Source organism: Panthera leo, chromosome D1, assembly GCF_018350215.1.
Source record: "Panthera leo isolate Ple1 chromosome D1, P.leo_Ple1_pat1.1, whole genome shotgun sequence".
NCBI classification, from domain to species: Eukaryota; Metazoa; Chordata; class Mammalia; order Carnivora; family Felidae; genus Panthera; species Panthera leo.
Genome location: NC_056688.1, coordinates 70972939 through 70989434, shown reverse-complemented (window position 1 = coordinate 70989434; position 16496 = coordinate 70972939). Strand labels below are relative to the sequence as shown.

Sequence of the window (16496 nt, the reverse complement as noted above, 5' to 3'; positions counted from 1 at the left end):
CTGGAAGATTTATTTCTTCTGAGTGCTCTGGCTAGGATTTCCAATACTAAGTTGAATAAAAATGGTGAGGGTAGGCAGCTGTGTCTTTTTATTTTAGAATGTTAACTGTGGGCTTGTCATATATGGTCTTTATTACGTTTCTTCCACTACCCGCTTTGTTGAGAGATTGTATAAACAGACGGTGAAATTTGTCAAATGCTTGTTCTGCTCTATGGATCGTGATTTTTATCCTTTTATTTTGTTAATGTGGTATATCTATATTCTGTCCTTTTTCTAAGTTAAGCTAGATCCTTAGCTCAACTTATCAGTCTTTTTTTCTAATATAAACATCTAATGTCCTAAGTTTCTCTTCAAGTGCCATTTTCACTATGTCTTAATTTTTGGAAAGTAGTACAGATACTTTATTCATTTCCACTTACTTTTAAATGGCCATTATCATTTCTTTAGTTCTTCCTGGAGTTACTTGGAGCAATTTCTTTAGTCTATCAGGCATACATAGAAATAGTGGCGCCTGGATGGCATCCACTCTTGATTTTGACTCAGGGCATGATTTCACACTAGTGGGATTGAGCCCCACGAAGCCTCCAAGATCAGTGTAATTGGGATTCTCCTTCTCCCTCTGTCTGCCCCTCTCCTCTTTTTGTCTCTCTCTAATATATGTATTATATATATATATTTTTTTCTTTTTTTAAAGAAAGGGGCACCTGGGTTGTCAGTTAAGCATCCAACTCTTGATTTCAGCTCCGGTCATGATGTCGCGTTTCACAGGTTCAAGCTCTGCCTCGGGCTCTGCATTGGTAGTGTGGAGCCTGCTTGGGATTTTCTCTCTCCCTCTTTCCCCGCCTCCCCTGCTCATGTTCTCTCTTCAATTATTTTATTTATTTTGTAGACTAATTGTCTTGTGGTCAGAGAACATGGCTGTAGGGTACATATGCTTTGAAACTTATTGGGACTTGCTTTATAGACAAGTATGTGGTCAACTTTTATAAATGTTCTTTGGATGTTTAAGAAAAATTGTCTTATCTGTTGGGTTTTGTGTTCTGTATATGTCTAATAATACTGCCCATTGTGCTGTTCTATATTTTTATTAACTTTTGGTCTGTTTAATTTATGGTGTTAAATCTCCCATCAAGGTTCTAGAAATACCAATTTTTCTCTGTAGTTCAATCAACATTTCATGCATGGTTATTTCATATATTTTTAAAGTTTGTTTTTTGTTTTTTTTTAATGTTTTATTTTTGAGAGAGAGCATGAGGGAGAGGGGCAGAGACAGAGAGGGAGACAATCTGAAACAGGCTCCAGGCTCTGAGCTGTCAGCACAGAGCCTGACGCAGGGCTTGAACTTGGGAACCGGGAGGTCATAACCTAGGCCAAAGTCGGACACTTAACCGACTGAGCCACCCAGGAGCCCGTATATTGTTTTGATCACGCAATGCAGCATCTGCAGTCATTGGGTAGTCTAAATCTATTCATTTCTGCTATTCTCACTCATGGTCATTTCCTTGTGTTTGGTGACTTGTATCAAAGTTCTCCAGCGAAAGAGAACCAATAGGGTGTGTGTGTGTGCCAGTGAATGACACGGACAGCTGCCCAAAGCAGAAATATGAAAGTCACTGTCGTCTGCTTACCATCCTATCCAATTAATCTCGAGCAAACTGATTCTACATCTTGAATCTCCAGTCTACTTACCTCTCTGTTGTCCTGTAATCTCTTCATGTCCAGATTGGGGAGATCTCTCCATGTCTAATCTTATTCTTCCATTTGACATAGTATGTTATTTGATCTTCATAAAAATGTGAATCTTGGGGCACCTGAGGGGCTCAAGCATCTGATGCTTGACTTCAGCTCAGGTCATGATCTCATGGTGCGTGAGTTCAAGCTTTGCATTGGGCTCGGCACTGACAGTATGGACATTCTGCTTAGGCTTCTCTCTCTCTCTGCCCTTCCCCTGCTCGATCTCTCAAAATAAATAAATTTTATTTTTAAAAAATGTAAATCTAATCATGTCCCTCTTCAAGATTAAAACTTTTCTAGTTGTTCCTCAAGGAAAAATACTTAAATGGCATGTCATGCTTTGCCACGCCCTTCATTAGTCACTCTCTCTCTACTATTCCCTTTCAGTCACTCTAAACCTCCTTTGGGCCCCCTCCAGTGTGAGGATAGTGCTTGTCTTGGCCTCTACACATAGTGTTGTTTTCTTTCCACAAGCAATTATCTCCAAGGTAAATCACTTTTTCCTCTGGGAAGCTGTTCATCCCTGCTCCACAGGCCAATTGCCATCCCCACCCACCCTCTAGAGCTGTTCAGATTAGTCTGGCAACTATAATAAGGAAACCAGAGTTGGCTTTATTCATCTCTTTTGTGAAGTTTGTTCCTATGAGATGCAATCTAGAGAGAAGAAATTTTTGAGTTCAGCAGTGCTAGAGTTGACAGGATTCTTATAAGAACAGAAAAAGTCAACAGCACCAACAAAGTAAGAATAGCAGGAAACAGCCTTCAAATCAGGAAATAACTTTAAAATTTTTTTTATGGAGAAAGAATGTATCACTAAGCACATAAATATATTACAGCACTACAAGATTTCTAAGACCAGTGAGTTTAAAACAATATTAAATTCATGATGAAAGTCAAAATAAAAGTCTGATTCAGTAGTAACCAAAATAGGATATGTAATATGGCTTGTGGCAATTTTTCAAGTAAGATTTCATTTAATAGCATAGCACTGTACTTAATATAGTCACATTCATTTCTTACAATTTATGAATTTGTTTTAGGTTTCTTTGGGCTATTTTAACATGTCAATTATTTAGCAAAGATTAAATAATTTAAAAGTTATTTAAAAAGAAGTTCTCAGTAATATTTTTAATAAGATCTTCCTTTTGAGAAAATATATACATTAACCCCAATACAAAATTTTAATAAAATAGAAAGGAAATCTGAGTTTCACTAAGCATGTAAGCACATGTGATTTTATAGACATGGGCTTTGCAATAGCATAAGTATACCTAGGATGCAAAATGTGCACTAGAGAAATAAAAGCACAGGATATATACATTGTAAGTGCAAACTCAATAAATTAGTTAAAATTTTATTACTTAGTAATGTGCGACCAGGTTACAAATCACATGGCAGTGGTAGCAAAAGTGGCAGGAAGGAACTGAGCACTCAACATGTCTAATAAATAAAGCTCGGCGATTCATTAAATATTATACAAGATCAAAACTTCCAACACTTCTATAGATCTTTAATATCTTTGAGATACGCCAAATATCCCAGGTAGGTAAGAAACTGCCTGACATCATACGTAAATAAATCCTCTTGGGAAATTAATGTTTTTACCGTCTACAAAAGCTACATGGATCCAAAATATGGTCTCCAAGAATAAAAAAAACAAAGTAGTCTACCATCTTGCTATCCGTACCCTAGGAGTTCATGAATATTGTAAATAACCATTTTCTTTGCAATTAAGTCTTCCCACCATTTACTTTCTTAAAAATTAGACTTGCAGTTGGGCTCTCGAAGTACTAAGTAGTCACAGGTCACTTCTGTCATGTAGTCTCAAGGCAGGAGGAAATTAACAAAGATTAGCATCAGTTTTACAGTGACTAAACATGACACCTAAGATCTGCATCTAGAGATAAGCACGTATTCTGATTACTCACTGTGCCTTTTAGAACTCCTACCAGTGCTGTTGTTCTTTATCTTCGATAGGATTAGCTTCGTCTGATTTTTGCAGTAAGGCAAAAGACCTCTCCTTTTCCTCCACTTTAATTAGTCTCAAATTATGAGATCTGAGAGAAAATGCTCACTTCACAAAAAGTTAACATCTTCAGGGCAATTCTTTTCTTCTGACAAGTCTGTTTATATTAACTAAATATTGAAAAATACTAATCCTGAGCAAGAGTACTAAGAACAGTTTTGACTAAACAATACAATTCCTTCATTTTTAAACCTGAACAGCTTTAAAAATTCAACCACGGAATGAAGTCAGTGAGACTGGAATTAAGACTTCTGCTGTCCACGGCAAACCTGAATACTCGGAGCAGAAATAGAACACACGTAGAAGGTAACACACGACGGTGAAAAGCATCAAACTGATGCGCCTGGATTTTGTCGTATTTGACAAATGTCATTCAGTCTTTCACGGATAAACGTAGCTGGGAGAACGGCATTGGCCAGTGTACTGCATTGAACGGATCCCTCAGAAAGGCAAACACGGGGTACTTTTTTAGGCAGGCACAGACTCCCCCCCCCCCCCCCCCCCCCCCCCCCCCCGACACACACATTCAAAGACCTAAAAGACACATGTGGAAAATGTTTTCATGAAAGCAAAAAGTTCTGGCCATCTTGGAAACTGAGGTCCCGTGAATTTTTAGTTCTAGCTACCCCTCATGGAAGTAAGAGCTTACTACCTGGCAAAGCGTTATTATGACAAAGTGGATACCAGTGGAGGCATCGAGGAAGAGCTTCGCAACACGAGCGACGGAAGCCCCGCTCTACGAACACTAGTCCGGTCCGTGTCCGTGTGCCCCAAGTGCACAGGACCGGGGAGCTGCCAGCGCAGCGAGGGTCCTCTCGCGGTCCTCAGGCCCGTCCACCTGGGAGCGGGCGGCTGCGAGTCCGCATGGTCAGTGCCAGGCGAGGACTTCTGACCCTGGGCATGGCCCTCGGGACTTCTTCAAGATGTCTTTTCTTTTATTCAAACTGTCTCTCCTCCTCTTCATCTGCTTCTTCAATGACCTGAATGTCATCTGCTTGAGGTAAGGAAGAATTCTCCACCTGCAGTTTATTCCCATCAGCTTTACATTTCTCTTCTTCCTCGATGATTTCCTTCCATATCTTGTGGTTTTCGGTGAGGTGGTGCATTAGCTGACAAAATATTCGCCGTCTGCCCTTCCTCCTTCGTGGTTCTGTGAAGTTTAAAACAGACAGATTCTAATCCTAGTAAAACAATTCAGTCATTCATTCACTAAATATCTGAGTGCCTATTACTTTCCAGGCATTTCTCTAGGGCGCTGGGGTTGTAGTAATATGCAGTAAGATAATCTCTGCACCGTGGAGCTCATATTCTAATGGAAAGATCTAGAAAAGCAAATGAAGAAGCAAAACACAAGATGGGGTTAAATATGAACAGATGAAAATGAAGCAGAGAAAGGGATTAGGCAAGACTGGGTGGGGTGAGAGGGGAGGACAGTACTAAAATTTCAAGTGATAAAAAAATGCACTTAAACGATGTTTTTTTAGGACTTAGGTACTGAATTAAACACAATTATTACGGCTTCAATGAGTAGAAATAATTTTTGGAAGCCAGTCATTTGCCCAAGATGATGCTCACATGGTGGTGGCAGAAAACCACTCTTCACTATACTGATCCTGAAGACAACTGGGGTTGTGGGGGGCTAGTTCTTTGTAATTATGCTCTCTGTTCTCAGCTATAGCGTGCTTGGAATGCCGGATATAATTTCATTTAAATTCGACGTTAAAGAGCAAATAATGGATTTCATTTACAGCCAGAAAGGCAGCAGGTGTCCAAGGACTGGCCCCTCGAGCCCACTCACCTCACACAGTCAGCTATGGTGACAGCCCTACTGTGCTGCACAGGTGGAACCTCCTGAAGCGAACTGGCTGGAGGACAATACCCAGAGAGAGGCTACTTCAACCAAGACCGTGTGTCGTGGCATCAGCACGGCACCCAGGAGTTACTCAAGAGACTATTCAATCTGAACATTGAGCTACTAGTTATTCCAGACAGAACTACAGAATCTGTATCTTAAAGATCCAAATTTAGGGTTATTAACTGCAAATATCCATTTGAGAATTTATAATATCCCTCCATTCTTACTAGGATTTAAGTTGTCTTCTATTTCTTCATCATCTGTATCTAATTCTTCGCCATCTTCTTCATCATAACAACTTTCGGCATCTTCATCCTCTTCTGCTTCTATCCACTCACCCGGCAGCAAGCCGGCAGCATCGTAGGAGTTACACAGAGGCCCCACTATGTGGGTGATGAAAGATTCTTGGAGTTTTGCTAGTTGAGGTGAAGAACGATCCATGAAGGGACTGATGGGCAAACCAAGATTAGCTTCTTCATCTCCCTGATCATTTAAAAAAGAAAAGTACATTTGTAGCTACTGAAAGAATAACCACTGAGCTTTGCTGTTAAAATTATCTTGCTTTTTAGTTTTTATTCATTTATTTTGAGAGAGCGCATGTGCGAGTAAGGGAGGGCCAGAGAGGGGATCTCAGGCAGGCTCCCCCCTGTCCGTGCAGAGCCCAATGTGGGGCTCCATCTCCCTGTTCATGGGATCATGCATGGGAGCCGAAATCAAGAGTCGGACACTTAACCAACTAAGCCACCTAGGCACCCCTGTCTTAAGGTTTCTAAATATGCATAGTCTACATCAAAATAATTTTTACAAGGAAGTGTCTAATTACTGTCATTTTAACTATAAGAATTCCTCCAATATTTGAGAAATTCTAAGTGAGACTATTTTCACACTTCACCAGTTTACAGGAAAAATACACATTAAAAAAAAAATCAATGAACCTAACAACCTGCAAAATTCTATGTCGCGTATAGATTCCCCTTCTCCTAAGGGGAGATGGTATCATGGAAACTGTACATCCAATGTGTAGAGTTGAATTTTGTAAGTGCCTTTCAACACCCTGCTCCTTTCTAATAGCAGATCCTTTTAATGAATCTGAATCAGAAAACCTAGCATGTAAAACAGACAGAAAGAGGAGAGAAGCAGCACTCCCATGCCTGCCCTCTGATACCCTCCCACTGTGCCCTCCAGGGCTTCAGAGAGCACAGTTGGAGCCCAGACAGATGTGGTTTCAAAGCCTGCTTTTGCCACCAACAACCTGTGTGGTGTTGAGCAAGTTCTATGCCCATTTCATGTGTAAAATCTGAATAATCTACTTAAAAGGTTGCTCTGAGGATGAAAAGCAATATTATGTCAAGTATTTAGCACAGTACTGAGCATTCCCCAAAGGATACGATGAACATTTTCATTCCTAGGATTTGAACTGGTGGGGAATGAATAATCTCTAGAATGTATAAACTGTGTAGGCAAGGAGTGTCCATGTGATGGGCCAGCATTGTCCTAGGGAAACAACCAGAAACTGTCCTAGTGATTGCCCCATGATTAGAAATCTATGATTTTATCTTCTGTGAGGAAGAAAACCATTGTTTGCCAAAAAGAAAGCTCAGTTGGGTTTACCCACAGGATTCTACAATTTCCTAAATTTTGCTTTTTTTTTTTTTTTAAATGAGTTTGGTTTTTTTAAGCCCATGGCACTTAAATGGATATAGGAGTATAAAGACAGGATAACTAAGATAACAAAAAAATAAAAAGTTGGTCAAGGTTAGAATTTTGCATCTGTACCCAAAAGATGTTTAACAGCATAACCAGATTGAGAAAGAAATTTAATAGTGTTGATGCAGGTTGACTAGGACTTTCATTATAGATTAGCACATATAACCTTCATGATAACTCCATGTGGTAGGGTGTCAGATGACCTTTTGTTCTAAAGATGAATAATGAAACTTAGATTAAATAAAATTGTCTGAAATAATATGTTTAGTAATAAACCTGGAATTACAAAAGCTGACATTTATTGATCATTTGGGCGTCAGGAACTGTTCTAAGAACTTTATTAATTCCTCTAATCCTCACAGCAATCTTATGAGGTGATCCCATCAAATATTCCTATTTTATCAATGGAGAAACTAAGGCGCAGAGAGGTTAAGTAATTTATCCTAGATCACATTGCTGGTTAAAAAAAAAAAAAAAAAACACCTGGGATTCAACCTCCCAGCATGGATTCTAACTTTGTTTAATGAGAATTCTGTATACTTTAAAAATAATCATATTATAGGGGCAGCTAGGTGGTTCAGTCAGTTGAGCATCTGGCTCTTGATTTTGGCTCGGGTCATGATCCTGCAGTTGGTGAGTTTGGGCCCTGTGTCGGACTCCATGCTGGTGGTGTGGGGTCTGCTTGGGATTCTCTCTCTACCTCTCTCTCTTTGACCTTCCCCTGCTTGCTCTCTCAAAATAAAAAAAAAAAAAAAACTTCAAAAAAAGGTATATTATAAATTGGGTCTAAATGAACTTCAACCTTCTCTACTTATTAACTTCCTTCATCTGATTTTGAAATACATAGCTCCACTCCCTTTTGCCCAGATCCTTTCTGTTTGCCTTTAAATATTCCACACTCTTCCACTCTGAGAAGGCAAATTTGAGGCCTGAGCTCCAATCTCCTAGTGTGGCTACTTCTCCAACCCTTTCCTTGCTCACTCAATATCTCAGTGATTGGCTTTGCTGCATGTTGGGCATACAAGTGCATTTGGGTACAGTATTATTTTAAAGGCAAAATTTTAAAACCTACAAGAGCATGTTTAAATCTTTGAATCCTTAAAACCACGAAATAACTCCTTTATCTCCATTTCTAGCCCTCAAATGTCTTACCCTCTGCCAGGACTTTTATCCAGTTGATGTTTCTAAGGCAGTCTTTCTGCAGCAGAATTGGAAATGGATTGATATTCTTTAATATATAATCTAAGTATACCCTGAATCAATTAAAAACATTTGCATCTGGAAATAAATGATCCTAGGTTGCAGGCACTCGGTTTTGAAAGCAATCTTGGAATCCTAATGTAGTGTAGCCTTACCTCTTGACTCAAGGGACATTCGACCCATGTCAGATAGGCAATAAGATATTTTTTAAGTTTTAGCAGCAAGAGCAAAACAGAGCTGAGAAAACACTAAGACCAGAGCAAATTCAACAACTTCTAACCATTTTTGGTCAAAGCAAACAGACTTCAAACACTCGATGTGGCTTACCCAAATCCAAAAGACTAGCATCTTCAGATGGCGGCTCTCAAAAATCCCTCCAATCTCACGTTTCAACCTACCTGCTCATAAAATTCATTGACGATGCCTTCTGTCCATTTCAAATGCAAGTCCCGAACTTTCGCTGGGCCATTTATATCTGCCAGTTTGATACACACCTGGCATACCAAGAGGCGATCATTTTCATTGCTCCATTCTATACCGTTACTGTTTACATCATTGGCCTGGGTTGGAAAAACAATTATTTTAGCTTTTGAGGGCACAGGAGTTGGGTTTTTTCCCCCCAAAAGTATCTTAAAACTATTTCCTGTCTAAATTATAGGAAGGAATATGGGTTAATGGTAGAATGGCACTTTGAAGTGTCATTCTAATTTTGTTTCTAAGGAAGCAGAACATCATAAAAACAGAAACTGTGGTTTCAATATGTGTGATTACCACAAAATTTTAACTTGTGTGTATATATTACATATGTAATTAATATATAATTTAATATATAATATACACTATAATTTTACAGAACACTTAAGATCTACAGAGAAGTTGGCTTTAGCTGTGAAAGGAAAATATGGTAGAGTTGAAAGAAGACAAGTTTTAAAAGTTGATCTCAATGGTTTCAAATCCTGACTCGATTTATTCATTGTGTGATACTGGAAAAATGACTTCATCTCCCTGAATCTAAATTTCTTCATCTATAAAATAGGAAAAGTAGTACCAATCCAGCCATATTGCCATGAGGATTAATAAATGAAAAATGCCTAGATTACAGTATATGCTAACACTGTTATTTAAACAAATGGTAATTATCATCACTAAGTAGGCAACTTACTATGCCTTCCAAAAACTCAAATTTTCTCTTGTAAAAAATAAAGTACATGGCCCAGATCAGTGGTTATTGAACGTTAGCAGTGTCTTAGGCACCAAACCCTTTTTTGTCAAAGTCACTATAGAAAACACTTAAAAGGAGAGCTGTTTTGATTGAACCCGTGTAGGAGATCTAGAGCCCCACTCATGTGACATTTTCCTGAGAGACTACAGAATAGAAACCTCTGAGGAACACAGATTCAAAAGTACTGGGCTAGCTGATCTTGCACCTGTAAAAACAAACATCTGTTACTCTGACTTAAGCACTTAAATGCATTTTTATTATTAAATAAAAGTTAACAGAGCTATACAACTATAAAATAATTTTAAAGGCATATAAATTTTTTGATTTTTCTAAGTATTTTATTAATATCATGACAGCCACATACAGGGTCTCCACCTGGCGGGTTAAATCTAGTATTCCTTTGTTACCAGTTCCCCTACCCTGAAGGTGCACCTTTCCTTTAGGTCACAAATGTCATCAAGGGAATAACAGCTTCCTGCCAGCCAAAGAGAGAGCATCCTTCCCTCAAGAATCTGTAAAGCTGTGTAAATCTCTGAGTCTGTAAAGCATTTTCCACCCCTGACGTCTCAGGGGTAGAACACATGCCAGTGACTAGCACTATCACATGAGGGCAGTGATTCTCAATTCCCTATTGAATGCGAATTCTTAACGGCAGGGACTTTCACCCGTTCCTTCCTTACTCTGTGCTGGACGACCGCGCACAGTGGGCAACCCCAGCCGTTCTTCAATGAGAGCATTATACTCCAGTGGAAGAGTGGACGGTCCTTTCCCACACCAGCCAGCTAAACGCTAATGTGAAGAGGGGATGAACAGGTGCAGTGAGGTGAGTATAACTGGCTGAGAAGCCCATCTTTAATTTCATAAGATACCTTTGTTGGCACTGTGCACAACTTTCTCCACTCTGCCCCTAAAAGCTTTTTGCATCATTAATTGGCTTATCACCATGTGAAGGAAAGTTTTAAGTCTATGTGTCAGAAAGGAAATGTAGCAAGTGACAGTCTTTTTAGGACATGTTATAATAAATGTTATTTAAAAAAATATTGACATATATTGTCTTGCATATGGTCTCATTATGACTTTATGAGTAGTATTAAGTCTAACTTAACATTAAAAAACACTTATCAGTAATACTGACAATAAAGATTTCCATCTTTGAAGCCAGACATTAATATGTACACAAACCTTGGCATTGAATTCAGCAAGGAAATCAAAATGCTTTTTAAGATCTGTGGCAAGGATTGCTTCAATGACTAAAAAACGAAAGCGCTTGAATTCCACGTGATCAAGATTAAGAAGGAAGTTGTACTCTGGGCGAGAAAGATATAGATTCCAAGCTGATGCGGCATGATGATTTTCTAGAACAGATCTGTCGTTGTACAAAACTGCCTGAAAAGTAATAAGGAAAATGAGTCTGGCATCTCAGAGATAGTAATCTGTAATAATAAACAGAGTTAGGCTGGAAGAGTATAAACAATGAGTAACTACTGTATGCCAACCATTTTAATATCTGTGAAGAAGGGTTGTGATAATTTTCTAAATGAGTTTCCTGAAGTACAGAAAGGGGAAGATACCCCTTTCCAGCATGCACATCTAGCAGGTGAAAGGGTAATTCGTCTCCAAAGTTCATCTTTGCAGACACCGTGCTGCCCTCAAGAGACGTAAAGTTGGTATCTGAGGTCCACTTCATTAAATCAGTAAAGCTTCTGTTAGGAAAGTCATTAGAGAGACACAGCAGATTTAGGGACACGTTCCTCTTCTTCGGCTAGCACGGAGTCACTGTGGTGAGGACCAAAGAAGAGGCAGGAGCAGTGTCCCGGGTGAGTCGCAGTCCCGCATGCCTGGGAAGGACACAGCCTGTACTCCCATCCTGACACTGTCCCTGGGAGTAAGCGAGAAGCAGGACACAGGTAAAAGCACAAATCCTCTGGTTCAAGTGGAATGGGACCCTTCACTGTTCATCTACCTCATTTTACTGGAAGTCCCTCAGTACTCTAGAACTTTAGAATACAGATGTTAAAAAACGGTGACTTACAGATTTGTCAGAGCCTCTTCTACCTCTAAAAATTGAGCAATTAAAAAGGTTATTAAATAAGCACAGTAATTATTTTAAAAACTTTCACAGCCAGTGCTAAAGGCTAGGGATAAACATAAAAACCTGTCTCCTGGTTTTCATAAAGCTTCTTGTTAATGAGAAAGAAGGACAGATAAAAATAGAATGCAATCTACATTAAGATATATATTCTGGGAGCTTAAATAGGTTTACATGTTATTTGTGAAAATTAGCTATAGTCTAAACGTAAGCATAGATACTTAACACCATTTGATTGTTTTTTTACAGCATTTTATGAAAGCAGTGATGATTTAAACTTTGTAATGGGCCATATAAAGTCTGCAAACAATCTAAATGTCCATTGAGGGATGAACAAAAATGTGGTGTGTGTATATATGTATATGTGTGTCGATATGTGTGTGTGTGTGTGTGTGTGTGTGTGTGTGTAATGGAATATTTATCCAGCCATGAGAAAGAAGAAAATCCTGACATTTGAGACAACATGGATGGACCTTGAGAGCACTATGCTAAGTGAGGTAAGTCAAAAAAGACAAATACTGTTTGATATCTCTCGTATGTGGAATCTAAAAAAGCTGAACTCATGGAAACGCAGAAGGGTAGTTGCCAGGGGGTGGGGGAAGTAGAAAGATGTTGGTCAAAGGGTACAAACGTCCAGTTACAGCACAAAGTTCTGGGGCTCTAATGTACAGCATTGCGATTATAGTTATTAGTACTGGTATTATATACTTAAAAGTTGGTACTTACCACAAAAAAGATGTGATATTAGGTGACATGATAGTAATCACATTACAACATGTGTATCAAATGAACACAATGTATACCTTAAACTTTCACAATGTTACATATCAATTATGTCAATAAAAAGGCATCTTATAGTAACCTTATTACAACTTCCAAACATCATTAATCCCAAAGAGAAATAATAAGCTTCAAAGATTCCCTAAGGGGTCAATTTGTATTTCATAGCGATTTAACCAATTCGTATTCAAATCTGATCAGGATGGATAAACTATTAGAACAGCTTTGTCTGTTCAGGAAAAAGCAATACGACTTCCAGCTCAATAAAGCACAACATGTAACAAGTGCCCTGGAGAGCTAGCTGACTTAATAAACTCTTGGCTCGCAAGATAAGTAAAAGAAATAATGAAGTTCAGAATTCCTTCACCATTCAAATTACCCTTTGAAATTACCAAAGAAGTATAAAAGAGGGGTAAAAAATCTGAATCAGTATTAAAATCTAGATGTTATCACCGTACTGGAAACCTCAAAGACATGATGAAAGTGGGAATGGATTGAGAAGAGGCCAAGTAAGTTATCGCATGAGAAGGAAAAACCCACCTGGAGAGCAAGTGCAAGGAGTCCTCCGCTGGACCCCAAGAAACCCACTACCTCACAGATGAGCAGAGGCAAGAAACCATCATGGAGCCGTAAGTAGGAGGCAAATGTCCATTCCACTTGAGGAAGAATACTGGGTGAGAACGTACAACAATAAGCCAAGCTTACACTTAACGAGAAAAACACTCCAGGGAGAACAGCTAGTGAAGCCTCAGCTGGCTTTTACCGGGGGCTCTACCACAACCAGAGAAAGCAGACCAGGCCCCGGCTAACTTGGAGCTGCAGTAAATGACATCCTGTGACTTTGTGCTGAAGCATCCTGATCCCTGCTGTCTCTGGCTATGGATCCCCTTCCTTCACCCCACAGGCGATGACATCTCTAATTTGGCACAGCAAATCCGCTGATCATAAACTTCCTTTTCCACCTTCTTTTTGAGTTGGAAAGATTTGCAACAGGGTTTAATACAAACTGATAGAATTAATCTTAACAAATAATAAACCCCTTTCAATAAGTGAACAGAGAGAGAAAACCCATCAGACATGTGAAAGATTTCGATCAAACAGAGGAAGAGGCTGACAAATGTGAACCAATGTCCCCTTTTGACGAGATCGGGTGCGTTCAGGGTGCTATGGCCCTAGCAAGTGTCCTCTTTTGAGACACAAGAAACAGGAGGAAACTTTTAAAAATGTCTAGGTCATAGTCATGAGATTAAAGAGGGTACTTTTGAAAAGTGAAAAATCTTGGATTAAGAAAACTTGTTTCCACTTAAAAAAAGTTCTTAAAAAAGAATCCAGTACAGGTAGTAAATCAGGTGTGGCAGAAAACAAAGGAGCTAGTTTTAAAAAAAGAAAAGAAAAGGTACTTCTCTCTAAAGAAGTAGTCATGATAAATAGCTGTCATTTTGGGATCCCTTTACCCCAAAGATCTGGGTTTGTTCTAAAATTTCTGGCAATCCTGTATCTTTTAAGATCCTTCGCCTTCCCTGTCACCTTTGTTTTGCTAAGACACTTTTTAAAGTAACTTTCTAAGGATGAACAGGGACATGCCTTATTTAATCTTGTTTAAAAAAATCTTCGTATGTCGGAGATTCTCTTTGTTTTGCTCTTAATGCTCAGCTGTAGCTTAGCTTGATACAGAAATCTCGAAAATAATCAGAAATCAGAAAACTTGAAAATCATCTTTACAGCAGCACTTCCCATTTCCTCCGCTGTGTTAGTTCTTTCCCAGCACTTACAACCTCATCATCTCTCTGCCACCCAGACACACTCTATTATCTTGTTTTTCTTGCTTTACCAGAATGTAAGTTGTACAGAGGCAGAACTTTTTTTTTTTTTTTTTTTTGCCTGCTTTGTTCAATAATAATGCCTAGAATAGCACCTCTCTCACAGTGGGCACTGATTTTGTTGTACAAATAAATGAATTCCCTTAGAATTTTGAAAACTTTATTCCAGTACTCTTGAGCATCCACTGTTGCTGAAATACAATGCCAGTTGGATTTTTGTTCTTTTATAAGTGTGCTGTTATTCTCTCAGGAATTCCTTTTGTAAAGAAAACCTTTGTTACTCTGAAATTTTACCATGGCACCCCATGTACAGGTTGTTCGTGTTCTTTCCCCCCATTCAGCCTCCCTGACACATGGAGAACCCCTTCAATCCAATGACCTGTCTCTTTCTGCAACTCCCCATGGTCAGTTCTTGACCTGGTCCACTGTGCCCCTTTTTTCCCCCATCCCTACATTTTCCACCTCTTTATCTTCTCAGCCTGCATTCTGGGAGACATTACCTGGAGTTTACTTCCATGCTTGTGTTGCATTTTAAAAATTTTTGCAGTAATATTTTTAGTTTCTAAGAGATCTAACTTGTTCTCTGATGCTTCCTTTCTCATAGCTTCTTGTTCTTAGGGATGCAGTGTTTCTCAAATTCTGAGAATACCTTTTATTTTTTTTTATTTTTAATTTTTTTTTAATGTTTATTTATTTTTGAGACAGAGAGAGACAGAGCATGAACGGGGGAGGGTCACAGAGAGAAGGAGACACAGAATCTGAAACAGGCTTCAGGCTCTGAGCTGTCAGCACAGAGCCCGACGCGGGGCTCGAACCCACGGACCGTGAGATCATGACCTGAGCCAAAGTCGGACGCTTAACCGACTGAGCCACCCAGGCGCCCCCTGAGAATACCTTTTAAAAAACTTAAGGGTTTTTCTATTCCCTGGATTTTTTCCCCTGTATTTGGTTACTCTGTCCATTTTAGCCTTTTCTTTCCAAGCTACTGGTTAATGGTTCATGTCTACTAATCCTTAGTTATCTGTTGATATTTAAAAAACAAGAATTCTAGGTTCGCTTGTGTATGTTTTGTTGTCGAGTCGCCTCTTTAATTAGGAAGGATGAGTAAGAAGTCTGTGAATGTGGACGGGGTCTGTTACTCAGCAGGTTTTGCCTTAGAGCTATGAGACCAGGTGCCAGCTGTTAGGTTTCCAGAATGAGAATGTGGAGTACTAATACTTACACTAGTAATTCTTATTCTCTCCTGGAAGTTTCCTTCAGTCTCTGAGAAAGGAGTTTTCTGCCTGGAGGTAAATGCAGGATTGCAGTAGCTTTACTTAAAGATGTATAGTGTATGTGTATAGGGGTTGGGGGCCCACAGGCACACGTTCATGTATGTTGTGTGTGTGTGTGTGTGTGTGTGTGTGTGTGTGTGTGTGCAGAGCAAGCTGGGGCAAATGGCATCAGAAGTCTCTGTAGGGTTCCACTTAGGCTGTAGCCCCCTCTAGTATACTTTTATCTCTCAATATTTATCTGTTTTTCATTTCCCAGAAATAAAAACTTCTGGAAAATTCTTTCATCTTCTGATAATACCCTTCCTCGCCTATTCTTTTCTCTGTTGTAATGAGGAGTCAAATGCATGTGTGTTTAGTCAGTATCTTGATCCATGCTTTGAGGGGACAAAACATTTATGACTGTCTTGGATTTACAAATCTCAACTTAAAATTTTGTTTCCAGGGTGCCCGGGTGATTCAGTCAGTTAGGCATCCAAGCTCAGGTCATGATCTCATGGTTAGGGAGCTCAATCCCCACATCAGGCTCTCTGCTGTCAGCGCAGAGCCCGCTTCAGATCCTCTGTCCCCCTCCTCTCTGCCCCTCTCCTGCTCACAGTCTCTCTCTCTCTCAAGAATAAAAACATTAAAAATTATTTAAGAAATTGTTTCCTTTTACCCCAAATATCATCAAGATATTCTGAAACTCTAATCTCAAGCGCTAATTTCCATCTTTGAGCCAGCTTTTCATCTGGAAACAGCTCAGAAATCTCTTAGAATTTTAATACTGGCATCTCCTCAGGATAACCCTGG

The 16496-nt window shown here is 39.3% G+C and overlaps 1 protein-coding gene across 1 annotated transcript in view; it reads right to left on the bottom strand.

Moving 5' to 3' along the window:
• Positions 1–2326: 2326 nt before the first annotated feature.
• PDE3B (phosphodiesterase 3B) overlaps positions 2327–16496 on the bottom strand; it is a 174558-nt gene continuing 160388 nt past the window's right edge. Inside the window, exons 13-16 of the mRNA XM_042904668.1 lie at positions 10927–11130; positions 8921–9082; positions 5843–6098; positions 2327–4910 (exon numbers count right to left, since the gene is read on the bottom strand). Of these exons, the coding sequence (XP_042760602.1) occupies positions 4696–4910; positions 5843–6098; positions 8921–9082; positions 10927–11130 (837 nt within the window). The 3' untranslated portion in view covers positions 2327–4695. The remainder of the gene's footprint in view (positions 4911–5842; positions 6099–8920; positions 9083–10926; positions 11131–16496) is intronic.